Raw genomic sequence first — 18,343 nt, 5'->3', positions numbered from 1 at the left:
ATTACCTTAATGTGTGCTACTCCAGGTGCTGCTAATTAGCCTGCTTCAGCACAAGGCAGGTCAGTAGTTATGCAGCTGCCTGCAGGAGCACAGGTTTCTTGCATAGAGCTCTCTTCCAGCCCTTTGTTGCCTTGATCCTTGGATTTCTGCCATGTGCTGTTTCTAGAACCTGCTCTTGTTCTAGAGCCCTGTGCTCCCTGCGTTCACTCCCTGCCTTTCGTCCTGCACCTCTGTGCTTCCTGTACTACAGCCCTGCTCCCCTGCCTGCAGTCCTCTGTTCCCCATCTAAAGCCCCTTGCTCTCTACCACCAATTATCTTGCTCCCTGCCTGCAGTTTCTTGTGCTGTGCCCATTGCCTGTGTTACCTGTATTTAGCTTCCTTGAGTCTTCTTCAGTCCTGCCCTCGTTATCCCACTTCAGAGATAGAGTTTCCTTGTTATCAGTCAGTCCCGCCCTTGTTATCCCACTTCAGAGCTAGTTTCCTTGTTTTCTCTGTACAGTCCAGTTGTTATTCCAGTCCAGAGTTACTGTTCCGTGTTACCAGTCTACAGTTTCCAGTTTCCTTACCCTTGCACTTAGATTCTACTTGCTTTTCTTCTTTCTTCCGGGTTTTCCATCCGGGACTTTGCTCACTTAGATTTCATTTTTTCCCCAGGATATTTTTGTTACAGTTCTTGTCTTCAGAAATCTCTGTCCCCTTTCCTTTGTCACATTTCAGTATTATACCTTGGGCCATTGGTAATGTCACACTAGTGCCTGTTTCAGGTGGCAGTCATTGTTCAGTTCCTTTCTGGACGCGTAAAGGCTTCAGTCTTGTTTCCTTGTTCGGCCTGGGGGTCCAGACACAGACACTCACTGCTGTTGCTCCTTTCCATGAGCATTCAGAGTGGGGCCCTGTAATAGTAACCAGCTCAGAAGTCTGGTGTTTCAAAAGTTCTGTGGGAAACTCTTCCCCCATTCTGTATAGACCCCAAGTGGGAACCTAACATGTTTGTTTTACTTGTACTCCCAGCCCCTTTCTGTTCTCTGCCTTTGTTGCCTATCCTTTCTTGTCTGCAGGACTCCTTGTACTCCTGCTTCTTGTGTACTTTTCTCCCTTCGGCCTTGTGGGCACATCTCAACCCACAAGCTTCTCTGACACTGGGCTCATTGATTGTTTAATGATAGAGGTTGGGATAATATCCGAGTATGAAGTAGGTTTGAGGGAGGTGATTGCTTTTAGGAGGTGAGGAAGAAAGATGTCAGTCTAGAGGAGCAGTGTGCATGCTGGAGTGTAGGGGGGTGTTGAATGCTGTGGGATGTTGATTTGATGGCCTGTCGCATTTTGTTTATTTTTTCAATAAAATAGTTGTGGATTTCGTTGCATTTTTCCAGAGTTGCTGGCACCTCGGGGTCGGGTGAAGATTATCTAGACTTTCTAATTAGCAGGCAAGCATGGGAAAGGTGCATCTATCAACAAATCAGTACTGCAAGATGCATGTCTATCTGCTCTCCTATTCAACCTCTATATATCCACCCTCCCTGCAATCGTCCGCCCGGACAACATCTCATGCTACAACTACGCTGACGATACCCAAATCATCCTTAAATTCCACAATTCAGACACCCACCCCAGCCAGACCTTGTAGCTGGTCTCCTATATATTGGCCGATGGATGACAATAAACCTCATACTCTTAAACCCCACTAAAACCAAAATCATGGTGTGCGGCAACATTGCACTTCTACCTCATCCCCTCCCTTGGCCCCCCCTTTCCCTAGGCCAACCCCACCCCCAACAAACACAGTAAAAAATCTAGGCTGCACTATGGACTCTGGCCTGACCCTCTCCCGACAGATCAACAATGTGTCCAAATGTTGTCACTACCATCTCAAACTTCTCAGACGCATCTTTCCCTACCTATGCCAACTCCCTATACTAAGAGCGCCAGCATACCACCTTAAGCTCCAAAGAGCGCAAAACGCTGCTGCTAAACTGCTCCTCATCCTGGGTCCACGAGCCCACACCTTTCCAGCTCTCCGCAGCCTCCACTGGCTCCCAGTCGGACGAAGGGACTCCTTCAAGACCCTCTGCATCACCCACCGTGCAGTGCACAAGACCAGCCCATTATACCCTCAAGAAAAGTTAAAACTTTACCTCCCACCTCGCACGCTAAGATCAAGCACTGCCCTCCTTTTAGTGATCCCTCCCACCAATTCTGTCAGGATAGGAGGATCCGCTTTCTCAACCTTGAAACTAAGAGTGGGTGAATGAATTGGTATGTGTCAATGCATATAATTTCAGTTTTACACTAATTTACAGAGGTTTTTGTGAAGCATCACATATTGGACGGTGTAAGGAAGGCATGGTATCAAAGTAAGACAGGGACAAGTGACCAGAGTTCAAGGGTGTTTATTGAACTTCATCAAGGGTGTGTTAAACGCCTATCTAAATCTAAGATGGGAGCAAGCCACGACCATCAAAAAATAATCATGCAGTCCTAGTGGAGTCTTGTCAAAATAAAAAGGGCCTATACTAAAAAACCTATTGCCAATCCTTACTGCTAAGTTACAAATATTGTAGGGTAATGTTCATGAAAAAGAAAGAAGTGTTCACAAAATGATAAGTCCGGATGCTCTGGACGTTGGCCTCCCTTCCCCTTGTTTTTAGCATGGGGCAAGGCGGTTCACTCGAGCATAGCACACTCTTAGGCTTCTTCGGCTCAAGGACACAATTCCTTTTACCAACAACAGGACCTTCTGTGCCCAAGTCTCTTACTTTCAAAGTCTCTTGATTCAGAGGGCCTGATGTACCAAAATAAATGCAAAAGTTCCATTCCAAATATACAAATCGGGTGATTCACTCTTCACCCTGGATTCCCCTCAGCCGGACTCAGATCTCTTTTCTTACCACAATCTTTTCTTACCACAATCTTTCATTTGGATCCCCCTCTTTTGGGCTCAGACCCTTTGTATACAATAAGCCACACTCAGTCGGGCTCAGACCAATTTTAGTTATAGCCATCCCTCATTTGGGTTCTCATTTACCACAGCAATATCTTCTCGGGTGGCTCACAGTTCACCCTGGATGCCCCTCTTCTGGGCTTCTATACAAATGGACTCCCTCAGCTGGGCTCAGACAAATTTCAATTTGTATTCGCTATCAAAGACTTTTGAATGTGCACAACCTGTTGCAGGACCACTTCGATTTTACAGTTCAATAATTCTTACACACTCAGTTGGATAACAGACCTTTGAATGATCACCCATGTGGTGCCGGACCACTCTGTATATGGTACCTATTTAGGTTTCATAAAGTTTAATCACATATGCGTCATTTTCATTCATCCAGTGTTGCTGCTTGAAACCTTGAGCGTAACAGTCCAGTCTGCTATTAGTCTCTCCGACTCCCCGGCTGTGCTGACTTCACTGGCGCTGCTTTATTGTCAGAGCCAAGGACAGAACCACCGCGGCAATCGCTTCTCCCCGCCTTGGCTATCAATGCGGGAGGGCTCTATGTATCTTCAACACACACTGCACCGTTCTTCAGCTAAAATTCACGGTCTTATGTTTCTCTTCCTCGGGGCCTCTTGAAAGTCACAGTTCTTCTCCGAAAGGGTCAGGGGTAATTCCCTCCTTGCAACGCTCTCTAGTCTCACCGCCTATCTCCTCGGTTTAAACTGCCATCTCGGAATCGCTACTTCCTTGTGAGTTTTGCCTTGCTCAGAGTGTGCTTTCGTGCTCCGCCTTTTATCCATGTGGGGAAGTGCAATGGAAGTCAGGTGTGTGTAATTATCAGTAATTGCCTGACTCTGCCGGACCCTTGTGTTGGGACAGGTCCGGTATACGGCGCTGGCGTTAGTTCATTGTCGCTCACGGTGAACTGTCCTCAAGAAAGTGTTTGTGTCTGAAAAGGGGTTGGGGTTCAGTTCCTATGTATCTTACCTGGTAGGATGGGTAAAAGGTGCAACTGGGAAGCAGCTACCACGTCTCAACCTCCGATGTCCCAATTCCACTCCCCGAGGACCCCTCATCCAGGTGATCCTCCCGCATTGGTCCACCCCCAGGAACGGGTTCCAATAGCGATAGCCGTGTCCTGGCCACCTGGATGACAGATCCCCAGGGACTAGCGGGTGAGACACCTTCAGGTTTCTCACAATGCCAACTGAATGATATATTATTATTACTGAAGGGGATTAGCATTTAGTTGGAAGACTAGTTTGATGATGCTGGTGTAGAATTGGGAAAAAGCAAGTACATTTTTCAGTGATGCTGCAAAAGGACTCCAGTAAGATTTAAACAGCCATAGGGACAATGCTGATTCTTGTGGAAGTCTATAAGATAAGTCAAGAATTCTGGAGGTAAAAAGGTCCAGATTCACTGGGGCAATAGTCTTGCAATGAGGGTTTGAGTCATTTGCAGTACAGTTACATCTATTCCAGCACAGAGCTTTAGATTGTCCATGAAGATTTTGTTTTTCACTGTATTCTAAGCCACAGTCTGGTCCAAACGTATCATGCAAAATAATTGCTTCGTGCCTAAGTTTGATAGAAGGTCTTCCCTCATGTCAAGGGTGGGGCTCTCAGTATGTGTCTTGGGTCTGAATCCAAACTGCCATGGAAAAGTAGTTCCTCATCATTAATCTTTCAAAGATGTTCTACCACTCATCTTTCTAAGATCTTCAGAATGAAATCCATGTTTAAAATTGTGTGGCCATTTTGATTTTGGAGAGAGAGTGCAGGGGGGTCTGCTTTGTGTTCCGTTAAGATAAGGGTGAAGGTTGCACATTTGAGTTTTTGATCACATGTGGCTAGTGTTGATGTTTTTTCCTTAAGCATTCTAGCTAAACACTGTTATATGAATCATGATAAAATTATTAAAATGCTTTTAATCAGGTAATTGTATAGGAAAGCACCAGGTTTAGCAATGCACTTAGGTTCATTCAATTAAATGCATGCACTATTTCATCCTCCCACAAGTGGCACTCCTGTCTCCTTATAAGCTGCATAATGAATAATGTGGTTACGTAAGGAGGCTTTATAAACAAAATAATCCACTAGGCAAGTTGATAAGTGTACTATTTTGCGCTAAACACATATTGTTTATTTGTGGATTTATGTATCGACAAGTAGTGGGTGGGGCTAACCCTAATATTTCATGCACATAGTACACTCTTCCATAGGGTGCACAAATTAGTTTAACTAATTAGGGGTAAACATGTCAACTGTTAGGGTGTAGAAGAAGGAGACTGACAATGAGGGGTAATTTTGTGAGCTATAAACTTTTATTTTAAAGTAAAAGAAAATAACCTCTCTCTCCCTTCTTCTAAGGATCTTGCCCTGCCTCAACCTAGGAAAACTTCAGTGAGCTGTCAGAATGTCAGTCAAAATTAAATGTTTTTTGTCCTCTGTTAGAAACCAACTAATCTAACTCTAAGATTATAAACATAAGTCTTTAACTAAAGTGAAGTTAGTGTTTCCTTCCCCAGGAGAATTCCTCCCTTCTCCTAGACCTTCTATAAAGGTTCTCCACAGTAGTCATTAAGCACTCTTGCAGAAAACTTTGATTAGTCTCTTGATCTCCTTCCAGGAAGTAGAAAGACTCATAGCTTTATTTGGCTTCCATTTAACACTGTGATGAGGGATATCTTTTCCAGGATTCTCTATATCGTTCTTGTATGTCTCTCTACTGGTTTCTATATCGTATTGAGGGGATTGTTTCCCAAAGCTCTTGGGCTTTATGTGTTGGGCCACAGCAACCAGGAAGAAAATTCCTGATTCCCCCCATCTCAAACGTTGTATTAGGTGAACCACTGATGAGGAAGATGGCTCCCATTCCACTCTGCTTAATCAGTCGAATTGGGTGGGCCACTGCAGGATGACTCCCGTTCCACTATGCTTGATCTGTAGTATTGGATGAACCAGTATAACGAGGGAGAGGACTCCCGATGCACTCTGAGTAGTGGCATTGGACCAACCACTGTAATGAGGGAGAAAACTCCTGCGGCACTCTGCTTGCATTGGGCTTCAACCTGGACCTCATCATCCAGTCTTGCTGCCGTTACCACTGCCTGCGGTACCTTGGGGAGATGGCTCCTGTTCTTCACGGGGTCGCGTGGGGCCTTTCCTCCTGATTCTTTCTGGACCCTGCCGGCTCTCAGGACGCTCCAGCAACTTCATGTTCTTCCTGTCCCCCTCCTGGAGAGACAGGTCTGCTTCGGCTGCAGCATTCCAAGTTTGAACCTCCCGGGTCTCGTTCGCGTACTTCTGGCTGCCACAGTGAGATCTCCATTGTCCGTTCTTGCTTTCTACTTTATACAGTTGACTCTGCCAAGCATAACAACACCATCTCGTCTCTTTGGCACTCGTCATGCCTCCAGTGAGCCACCTCATTACAGTACTTGGCTGGCTATGCTTCTTATGTTCATCTTCATCTCAGTATGTTGTACGTTTGTTATAGTTATAGTTTTACAAAACCACATGGTTCCATTATGATGGTAGTAGAGAAGGGCGACCATTAGAGTAGGGGGTTTTATGACAGGGTTTTAGGGAGACTTTTCACCAGGTGGATGTCGTTATCCCCAGGAAGGGATTCTGTCTCTATGAGGTCCTCCTGTATATTACCGCCCCTAGGAGGACTATTGGTTTGCTGCCTCACCTCACTACCCTCTGGGGAGAAGTGACAAACCTGGTGAATCATCGCACAAGCCTCTGCTTAATTCACAAACAGTAAATATGTTAAACCCAAAGGTGTTCTTGCATTCTTACTTGTCACTGCACTGTGGTTTAGACATATTGTTTGTTTGCAGTGAGTTCAGATTACTGCTGGGAAATCAGAAGAGGAATTTTCGCTTTTATATGTTTACACTGCAATATAATTAACAGTATGTCCACTGCTACGCTTCAAAATATATCCATGTGGGCACTGTTTCTTACACAGGGCCTTTTCTTCATTTTTCAGAGCAATGATTTGATTTACTGAAGGGTTACTGTAAAGGTGTTCTAACCAAATAGAACTCCACTTCATGTATTGGGGCTTCTTCAATTTAATAAGATAATTGTCCATTCAACCATGAGAAATCTGTTTGTTTGAATGTATGCTTTACATGCATCCTGCTTATTTAATTGTTTATGAACCATTACTGCCTTGCACACCAAGAAAGTTATTGGTTAGTCTTTACACAAGTACTTATGATATCTTTTTCCTAAACTTTATTTTCAATTTTTTACTCTCTGCATGTCTATTTCCTTCACTTCATTTTTCATATCGCTGAACTGTACTACATTGTTCCTTGTACTTTCAACACTTTGAAAGAGAATCATTTTGCTTGCTCAAGTCAGGTAAACAGCTTGTGGAATCAAGAAAGTTACACATTAGCTAGCAGACCTCAATTAGTAGGACTAAATATTAACGTTCTACCATGTTCCAAGTCCAAAGTCAGATTCTAAGCCTTCCTTTTTTCCAAACTAATAGAAAAATGGTGTATACTGCGTACCCATGAGTAATTTAAAAACAGGGCTACATTGCGTCTGTGGCATAGAAATTTAGTGGCATTTTTAACATGCTTTGCATAAAGGTCGAGAGAACCTATTCGTATCATCAAAGTCTGTCCTGTCCTATAAATTCTAAGTACAAACCAACTAGATCACAAGGTTTCACACAAACTTTCACCCAGTAATTTTGCCTGTACTGCTGTCTTGCTTCAGTGAAATACTGCTTAACACAGTTATGGGCAATCTGCAGCCCTCCAGATATTTCGACCGACAACTCCAATGAGCCCTATGCAGCATAGTCAATGGTCAGGAATCATGGGAGATGTACACCAACACATTTGAAGAGCAACAGCTTGCCCACCACAGGCACAGGACTCAAACTCTGTTTCTATGTTACAGAGAGGCCAGCAGAAGATCATAACTCTTCCCTCATAACTCAGTTCCCCTCTCTTTAACTTGCTGAGTGCAAGGATTTGAACGTCCACATCCTAAGCGCATTCATTAATACACAATGCATTGCAGAGAGAATTCAACTAGCCCTAAGGAGATTGAAATGTACTTCCATAAAAGTACACTCTCTGCCAGTATCAGACTGGACTGTAAGAATTAACAGTCATATAGCTGTATAGCAAAATCATTAAAGAGAGATCAATGAGGTAGTACTTTATTCCATAGACTGGGAAAGTCATATCCGTACACCAATACATTTTGCTCTTCTAAAATGTTTCCAGGTTCAGCGACCACAGGAAAAATAGGATTGCGTAGAACAGATCAATAGAGTGAATATCTTGTAATAGGTTACTGTTTAAATTCGTTGTTCACTTCTCATCTGCCACAGACATTAATGTACTGGATTAAATGGCTACAATACGAAGGACAAAAAAGCAACATACCTCTACTTGTATCTGCTGCATACAATTCCCTCAATCCCAGATCATTCAACGACTTTGACAGTTCAAGTGGCTCCCGCGATTGGTGGTCCCTCAGCAAAATAGTGTGCAAAGGATCCAACTCGCATTTACTGGAGATGGCAGGAATTAATTCTTGAAGAGACACATGTGGGCTTGCTCTCAAAACTGCCTTCTGCGTTTTCTTGTAGTTTATTACTACTCGTACAGTTTGCTAAGCAAAAAAAGAAAATATTGTTTGAAAGCACCATTCTTCCATAAACATTATGAAATGTGTTCCATGTAACTATAAATGCAAATGCAATACCATATTGAGAAGCAGAAATAATAAACTAAAATAACATTCTGAGTTGACACTACTGTCTAGGGGTCTGACAATTGCAACATAAAGCGGATGATGAATATGTGCAGAATAAGGGTGCAGAAGGAGCAGACTGACACAGGTGGCATGATTGTTGGCATTCTCTTGTATTTGGTCAAAATAAAGAGGAAACCCACCTCTCCTTAGAGGGGTTACCCTGCCTCAACTAAGGAACTAAGGATGCTGTCCGAATGTCCAAGTAAATGAAGAGTCCACCACTGAGTGTCAAAATGCCTACTTCTTTCCCTCACACATGTAACATATTAAAAAGGTAACACCATGTTCTTGGTCCAGAGGAATGGCTCCCTTTTTCTGGACAATGGCATAGTTGCAAATTGCAGGTAGAAACTTCGCCTCACAGAATGACTCCCTTCCCCAGGTCTCAGTTCCTTTCCAAGATACAAAAGAAAGTTCCAGCTTGAGGTGATAGAACATTCTCAGTTCAAAAGAAGTAAAGTTCCAACTCCGATATTATTCCTTATTACTCATATTTCACTCCACTATTGGATCCCTGGAGAATTCCTCCCTTTTCCAGGTAGCTTCTTCTCAATTCCTTCGCAGTGCCAAGGGAATGTCTCCTTTGCATGGTCATTTTCTTGGCTTTGCTTCATGTTCCCCATGATCGGGGGTATGGCTTACTTTCCCTGACCTCTCTTAGCTTTAAGGTAGACAACACCAGGGGGTATGGCTTCCTTCCCCTGTTCTCTTTCAGACTCTTTGCCACAGTTCACAGACACTGGCGGATTGACTCTCCTCCCTAGGCCCTCCTCAAGCTTTCTAAGGCAGTTTGCAATGCCAGTGGTAATGACTCCTTTTCATTGGTCTTTCTCAGGCTTTACAATGCGGTTTGCAATGTTGGGGCAATGACTCCCTTCCCCAGGCCTTCCTTATCTGTTTGCACAGTTCACCAACCCTAGGGGGACTGCCTCCCTTTCCCTAGCATCTCTCTGTGGTTTACACAGTTCTGTGTGTGAGGGTGCCAGACCTGGATGTTTCTCTTCTCCTGCTAAGGCGGACCTGGTTCACTCGCCTGTCAGGTACAGCGACTAAGAAGATGGCTTAATGTTTGCTTCTCCTGTGGGTGCAGGTCCCAGACCCGAGCTTTATTACTTCTACTTGTTTTATGCACGGGTCAAATGTTCTGTTTGCCCCTCCTATGGCCCCACCAGCCGCCTCAGCAAACCAGGTACCTGTAAGGGTTGTACCAGTGTCTGGGGGGTTTTCTCAGGCTCTCTAAAGCTCTCTTCCGGGTTTCTCTCAGTCTCCTGTGTCTCTGCAGGTTCTGCGGCGGCTCTGTAGCGTGTCCTGCTGTGTAGGCTGCACGTCCTCACCAAGGTGCATTGTCAGCCTGTTCTTCCACTGGTTTACTTGCTTTTGGTGCGCTCCACTCGGTCCTTCCAATGCGGACCGACTGGAGACGCTTCCGACTCCCGGGCAGCATCCTGTGAAGATTCTGGCGAGGTTCTTCATTCTTGCAGACTTTGAATCTTGCGGGTCCTCCAGGGAGGGCTCAGCTCCCTCTTACGGAGTCCCCTGTGTGAGGGGTAAATAATGCGAGGTCGGCCAAATGTTTGATGATTAGTTAACATATACCAATTCATTCTTAAAGAATATTTACTAAAAAATGCCTCACTATCCCTAATCTGCAAAGGATTTCACTGCCTAACCAAAGCTAAAGGGAAACACTAACACAGGATCACTGGTCCTCACACTAAGCAACAAATGGAGAAAGCAAATATATGGCAATACAACATAACATGAACAACATTCACAGTCTCCGAATATCCTTCTATTTTCCTGGGTAATTTCCCCTTTCCCAAGATGCAAGGTCAGTTCTGTTAGTGTTCAACCAAAGAAATAAATGTCTCAAATCAGTTCTTGATATTTCAAAGTCAACTTAAAAGTTTGTTAACCAAAGTTCCACTGCTAGCAAATCTCTTCTCCTTAGTGAAATATCAGCTTTTCCACTTCCACCAAATAGCACCAATGGTACTCCCAGCTACAATGGTCTGTCACCTTTTCAAGAACACTAATATCCACAATCGCCAGTGATACACAGTTCTTGGTCAACAGTCAGTATTCCCCTGGCTACAGTTTTAATCTTTGCAATGATAAATTTGTCAGGATGACTTCTTAGTGCTGCTACTTCCACTTCAACAACTTCACTTCTACTTGATTCACTGAGACCAGTCACCTTTGTCTCACCGTACTCCGCTTCATTTAGACTACTACAATGTTGCATCTACTGACAACCAGATATATCACCACAGCTTCAGTCATTTGTACAGCTAGACAGGCTCCGATGAGTGATAATTTAACATACTTCAACAACTTCAAGTAGGCAAGGCACTGTTCCTCTAAATAACTCTCTTCAAAAGGGGCAGCTCATTGCCTCTCTTGTCTGTCTGCCACAATAACAACCTGGGTTTGCCTTTAAGACTCACTTCTCTCTGTCTTCTACAGACTCTGGTACTACAGGTTGTGTCAACTTCAAAATAGTCTTTACAAGCAGCCAGTTTCGCTTCACCAGCTTTAAGTTATCAGCACACATAATTACCCAGAAGATTTGGTGCCACTCTTAGCTTCAGGAGATGCTTGCACACTTAAATCTTAGGCCCATGTACTGGTTTCAATGTTCATTTGTGGAGACTCATGCTTGGCCAAAGCTTGTTCTCTTCTTCAACAGTTTATACACTAACTTCTTATAAATGAAAGGTATGCCATGTTAGGATAAAAATAGAATAGAATTCAGTCTTTCTTTAGAATTCACATTTAGGCACATGCAACCAATTCTTAATGTAGTTTTTAAGGTTTAAAGATTGGTAAAGAATTATATTCCCGTGTGAAAGTGTCATGATGCCTACCCCCGGGGACCCAGACCAAGTCCAGCAACCCCGGAAGCAGGCATCAAGTTACCCCAAGCAAGCCCAACAACCTCTGCTAGGGGCTATTTGGGTGCAGTCCTGGCGCCTATGGTGCCAGGCTCATATGGAGAGTCAGTCCTCGCGCCGTAGGCGCCAGGCTCATAGATTAAAACTTACCTGATGCAGACCATGCTGCAAATTTACCTGATGCAGACCATGCTGCAAGAGCTCCACGCCAAAAGAGGCTTGGAAGGGACTATTTTACCTAGGGACTATTATTTTACTCGGGTGGGGCTGGGGAGGAATACTTACCTGGGACTACTTTGGAGGCTATTTAAACCACGCCCGAAGAGCAGCACACGCTTCGAGTTATTCTGCATCCAGCAGCGTAATGCTCACCGTGCCTGCAAGTCTGCATCCAGTCTTCTGCCACGCCCGCCTCGAGTTTGGAGCTCCTAGAAAAAGAGAGAAAGAAGGAGAAAAGGTTAGAACAAGAGCAATACCTTTGATCCTTAACTGAATTCCCGATTCATCGCACCTTCGAGCTGGAAGAAGGAAGTTATTTTATGTGCGTCGCCTCGCCTGCTGCAGCACCGCGCTGAACTCGCCGGCCTTCGCAGCATCTTCACATTTCACTGCATCCTCCTGCATGTTCCCTTCGCACTCCGGCACCTAAGGAGAAGACAAGAACAGCAAGGTGAGCCAAGGGAATACACAGAGGAATACCCCCCCATAGACTTACCTGATTTTACCACCGGGGGTACTATTCTTCTTAACGGGTTGGCGCAGCTTCCACTGCATCCTAGCCGAACCCCGGCCCCTAAGGGGAAACAAAAGGACAGCAAGGTGAAACAAGGGACTAACAAGGGGAACCCTCCTCACCACAAAAGGCTTACCCGATTTTACCGCCGGAGGCATTATTCCCCGAGACTTCATACTTTCAGCGCCTGAATAAGGGAGAAAGCAACAGGTTACACATGGACATTACTTTATCGAACTGTGTTGGATAATACAAATCCTTACCAGAAAATTACCGGTTGCCACAAGGAACTCTTCAGTAAGGTCACGCTGCAACCTGCAAGGAATCGGACAAGAGTGAAAGTCAGGCATTTGAACTCTTACGAACTACATACTTACGGCGTCTTGCCGGGAATATCGGAGTCGATATTGTCCTGGAACTCACCAATTCTTTCGAGCCAGTGAAGCAACTGGTTATCTATGCGCCCCTGCGCTCAATGCAGGATGGAGAGCTCATCTTTTCAAATCATCAGGTGAGACTATAAGAGGGGACATCCAAGATGATCAGTGGGGAGAACAACGGGGGGGGGGGATTTACGCTCAACTCCACGGGTGGTTAATTCCCTTTCTCCAATTGCAGAATAATATTCCTACGGGCCAAGCAAACGAAGCTAGGTGGGCCAGTCCATTCCGTCATCTCGGCCCCACGCGTCACATTGGTGGAGATCGCAGCAGTCCAGTCCAAATCGACGCCTCTGTGGGAGCCAGGTGAGCGTAACAGAAAGTGAAGGATAGAGTTCATTCCTCCTTTGGGAATCATAAGGCACATGCGACCACTCCTTGATGTAGTTTTCACAAGTGTTTTCTCAAGGTTGGGTATTCGGTAATGGTTTTCACAGTGTTCACCTTCCTCAATTAGGGACACGCGGCCACTCCTTCAAGAAGTAACAGTCTTTTACAGATTGAACAATGGGTTTAAACAGCAACACGATTAAAATGTCTTTCACGTTATACACGAGTGCTACATTTCGATTGTTCAGGTATTTTGACACAACTTCTACTCGCTTTCACTCTTATGCAAGTGTACAGGGAATGGGATACTCTTGCCAGCAATGTTTGCACAAGGTGTTAGAACGTCATGCTGCACTCACCGGCTTCTTTGACACTTGCTCTGAGGGCCGCACTGCTTTCCCGCCTTCTGCCACAAACTTTACTGCTTCTTGTTCGCTGGAGACCCACACCCTTCTTCTGTAAAAATGTTGCTGGTCTGGCCACAGTTTAATGAGCCCCTCTCGCACCAGAGATCCATGACTTGGCAAATGTTTCTTGGCTCAGTTTCCTGCACGTCCGCAACTCAGCAACCATGGCAATCAGACTCACATGAGGAAAGACAGCTCTCCTGCTCGTCTTCCACTGCGCAGCCTCTGCACTTCAGAGTTTGGGGGAACAGGACCTTCTCCGAACAAGCAGATGAAGGGGTCTCCATGTTCCGGCACCCATCTTGTTCTCCGACTTCTGCTTGGTTTGCAAGCCTTGTGCCTTCTTCCTTCTGCTACTACTGCTACAGCTCACCTTATAGTCACAGTTCAGCTCCTTCCAACTGCCTGCACCTGAAGGAGCCTTTTATGCCTCACAGGTTCTTTCAGGTGTGGGCTGTTGGGCTTAATTGACAGAGTTCTGCTACAGCATGCCTCTTCAGCCCCCTTCCTCGTTCCAATACTTCTGAGATTATGGGACTTGTAGTCCCCTCAAGTGAAGATGTTTCAACTACAGAGTTATTTTTAAGGGTTGATTTATTTCCTTTAAACTCATAAGATGGATTGTTAGAATTGGTTGTTACAGAGGAAGACATTTGGTTTAAGGCATTTTCTCTAGACTCTTTTATGTTATACCTTAGACAGTAAGGAGAATATTTATTCTTAAAAGATCTTTCTACTGACAAGGTTTGCTCAGATTTAACAGAGCTTTTAGCCAACATGATATGTGAGTTAAGGACAGTATAATGGCAATATGCTATTACCTGTTTTGGCAACCAAGAAAGGCACTCCCTATCCGAGGACAAATACTGTGTCTCATCCCACAGGATCTACTCACCACCCTGGGCACTGTCTCCACCCAAGTGATCCTCCCGCAGTACACCACCCCCAAGGTCAGAATCAGGAAGCGCCTGCCTTTCCCTGGCCACCTGGAAGGAGACTTTTGGCAGGGTGTCAGTGAGGGATCCATAGGATTCTTCACACCCCTTTTATTTCTACTGTGGATTCTCCAATGACCGTTCTCAAACCACTAGAAGGCTCATTGCTCTTGTCAGAAGTACTCTTCATGGCTTCACACCTCCTCCCGGTCCCAGCACCCATATCAGTAATCTCCCTTAGATCTATTAGGTTCTTCTTCATCCTAGTACTTGCCCCTTCTGAATATGACACGAGATACATGGGATAACAATGTAGGAGTATATTAGGGGAGGGGTTTTGTAGTGGGGCATACTTCATTCTCCCTGGATAGTCATCCCTGGTCCCACAGAGGGGAGTCTTTCCCCATGAGAACCTCCAGCTGAGCACTAATTATACGCAAACATATTAGCAGCCTACCAATAACAGAATTACTGATACTTGACAGCGTATAAAAGCACAACACATCTAAATGGTTATCAGAGAATCTTGCAAACTGCTGATGACGCCATCTAATATTTACAATCACAAAACGATCTTCTGCATAGGTAATACAAACCACAAACATTAAGAACAATTAATTATAGAACAAAAATATTTGACATTTTGAATGTATGTGTGCATATATTATGAAGAATTGAAAATCATACACAATGCATAACAAGTGAAACATTTAGTACCAAGTATGGACTAAACCCAACTGTACTTTTTGCATAGCAACCAACATCAAATGTTTCAAGAGTGTCAAATGAACAACTGTTATTATTGTTTGAAAATAGGATTATATACAAGTGGGTCATAATAATCATGAAAGTATCAGATTTGTATACAGCCCTTCAATAATAGAGGATTATTATTGTTAATTTTAGAGGTACTCCTGTTATCGACCTCAGAAGGATGAAGGGCTGAGTTGGCCATGCTGGGATTCACACTTGCTAAGTGCAGGCTTGACTTGTGCCAGAGGCAAGCACTTAACTCATAAGCAGCCCTCTCACTGAAGTTAAAAAAGAATTAGATTATCTGTCCTCCGAAGTCAGATGAGAGTGGAATGAAGGCTGACAATGTGACAACGCTGTTCATGTCTCACAGGCCTAGTACAAGTGAGAATGGGAAATTCCTGCAGATGGCCAATTTCTTATGAAATAAAGGGTATTTCAATACCTGTCACACAGCATCCATGAATCAACAAATGGACTGCACCAGTGAATCAGATTAACAAAGGCTTTTATTACTCTAAATGTACAGGATTGACAAAAATATGTGAAAAATGTCTGAATTGAAATAAAAGAATTGTCGAATGGATCTTCCTCTTGGTAGGGTAATGCTGTGCAAAAACGTATCCAAACACAGTGTCTTTTCTGAAAGTAAAATGCTCCAACAAAACGTTGTCCCATACTTTAAGTCCATGGGATGGATGTCTGATGGCAAATCCAAATAATGCTTGTGAGCTCTTAGTACACGGCTTAAAGTGATCTTTAGTTCCAAGTCCCAAGTTTAAGGTTTCCCACACCCTGTTTCCACTGTTTTTTCCTCTGGGCCATTAATGCTGTGAGCTTGTGGGTGCATTCCTTAAGTGTGGTAATGAGAGGTGGGCCTTCTAGCATGGATTTGACCAGGAGGGGGGGTGCCCTAATGCTGGGACACGGTTCTTGCAATGTCCCACATGTCCTTCCTTTCTTTCAGGGTCCTGCTCCACCAGCCACCTGCTCCAGTCCCACCCCTAGACAGGGCATCTTATCTCAGGTGTCACTCCCTAACGCTTTTTCCTCTTCTAGATAACATTGCAGGGGTAACCCTATTGGTCTTCGGATCTACTACTGCCTCCTTACCAAAGGTTCCCTCTACACCTATTTGTACTACCTCCTCCCCTAGTCCTTCTGTGGTCTTCATTTCAATCACTTCCTTCTACTTCTTCCTGGAGGTGACCCAAGGTTTCCCCCACACGTCTTTCTGACAATTCCTACTTCAGTTTCCAGATGTTTGTCCACTTCTCTACCTCCTTCAGCAATTCCTCTACCAATTCTCCTTCACTTTCTTTCTTCTATTTCCTTTTCTTTTCTCGTCCATCTCTCATCACTATATTTTCACATCACATATCAATTCCCCTCCATTCCTTTTCAATCCCTTTGGGCACCTCCTCCACCCCTTTAAGCGCCTCCCCTAAATCAATTCATATTAATTTGCCCATTCTGTACTGTCCCCATAACCTTTGGCACCTTTTGTGTTCCATTCCTCTGCTACTCCTCCTTCTGGACCCTGGTGTCACTCTCATCCCAACCTCATTGACCTTTTCCTTCCCAGCCTTCTGGGTCTTGCTCCTTCCATCCCACTGGATCTCTTCATCCACCACTTCCAGGGCCTGTCTTTACCGAGCCCTGTGTCTCTCCCTGAAGCCTTTCTCCTCCTTACACCAGCCTTCTGGGTCCTCCCTCAATCCCTCTGCCTCCTGGTCTCCCAAGGCTCCAGTGGCTATGCTCCATTCTCTGGACTCCTGCTCTCCCCAGGCTCAAGGGGCTCTGCTCCAGTCTCCTGTATTCAGCTCCTGCCCCAGCTTTTTCTCTTCCTTTCTCCAACCAGCACCAAATGAGCTCTTCCCACTACAACCACCACCAACAAACTGAGCCCTTCGGGTTTTATAGTGCTCTGGCCCCTCCGTCCAGCTAGCCTCTAGCGGAATGGGAATCCGGTACGATAGTTTCGTATATTAAACTTAGGAACTGTAGTTCTCTGGGCCCAAATGGGTCTGGGTTGCAATTTGGAGAATCACATTCACCATATTGGACTTTTCAACTCTATCTTGTTTAAGCTGCTGGCTGATTCTCTCAGGGGTATCTTGTTCAAAATGACTTCTGGAGCAGCTACAGCACCCATGAGAGAGGAGCCAAGCATACCAGTGCTGCTGGCCCTGTGGAAATGATGCTCCATGATTTTCCTAAAGGGGCATGACTATCAGCTGTAATCCTTTGATGAAGTGCCTGTTTAGGGACCCCACCATCCACTAACTATGACCAACAGGGCACTTTGTCAAATTGTGTAGTGCCATGCTGGACAGACCTAATGGTCTCATATTCCATTGTGATGTTCCTCCTGGGGCATCGTTATGGTATGGGTTGTAAGCAGAGGGACCATGCTGACCAAGGTCTGCTCCGTCTCAAACTTCAGAGTTAAAGGGTAATTGAGAATAGACATGTCTTGCAGATCACTGTGATGAATCCGGTGGAGTCATCTCAGATTCCCCAGCAGTGACCTCCTCCCATGTGGCCTGGGGACGGAAGTCGCTACCTGATCCTGACCCTCGGGTTGAATATATGAGGGAGGATCACATGGGAGGAGACAGCTGTCAGAGGAAGATGGTGACTCCATCAGACGAGACGCAGTATTCTCCCCTTCCTTGTGAAGACGATCTTATAATAACTACGTTCTTGATGGTTTGTTGTCATCCCACAAACACCCCCCCATTGTAGAAATCAGAAACCCCTCTCTTCATGTCACTTTAGACAGAATTTCATTTATACCTGAAACATTCGCAACACACACATCTCCTGTGTCGCATGTTTCTCTGCATACAACCTGTGATACATATAACTTGTGAACAGCATCATTTTAGAAATCCAATAACATCTATGGACTTCAGCTCCTATAACGTCTCAAGTACTGAGATGAAGAAGAGAGTTGATGCAGACAGAGAAACCCAAAACCTAATATGCAGACTAATTGTTTGTCTGAACCACAAAAGCACTGGCATTTAAGAACGGCATCCACACTGAACGCATACGTAGTACGGAGAGAACCATGAAGTAAGAAGCAGAGAGAGATAGAAAGAATGGGCA

General features: G+C 44.7%; 1 protein-coding gene across 7 annotated transcripts in view; it reads right to left on the bottom strand.

Annotated features, from left to right (window-relative positions):
• COBLL1 (cordon-bleu WH2 repeat protein like 1) overlaps positions 1 to 18,343 on the bottom strand; it is a 777,739-nt gene that overhangs the window by 308,592 nt on the left and 450,804 nt on the right. For all 7 annotated transcript variants that reach the window (XM_069616309.1, XM_069616308.1, XM_069616306.1 and 4 more), the window contains one exon: positions 8,365 to 8,593. In XM_069616309.1, the coding sequence (XP_069472410.1) occupies positions 8,365 to 8,593 (229 nt within the window). The remainder of the gene's footprint in view (positions 1 to 8,364; positions 8,594 to 18,343) is intronic.

The sequence above is a fragment of the Ambystoma mexicanum genome, chromosome 9 (genome assembly GCF_040938575.1).
Source record: "Ambystoma mexicanum isolate Mex_15411 chromosome 9, UKY_AmexF1_1, whole genome shotgun sequence".
Lineage (NCBI taxonomy): Eukaryota > Metazoa > Chordata > Amphibia > Caudata > Ambystomatidae > Ambystoma > Ambystoma mexicanum.
Note: the sequence above shows the minus strand (reverse complement) of the source record. Positions and strands in the feature narration are given on the sequence as shown.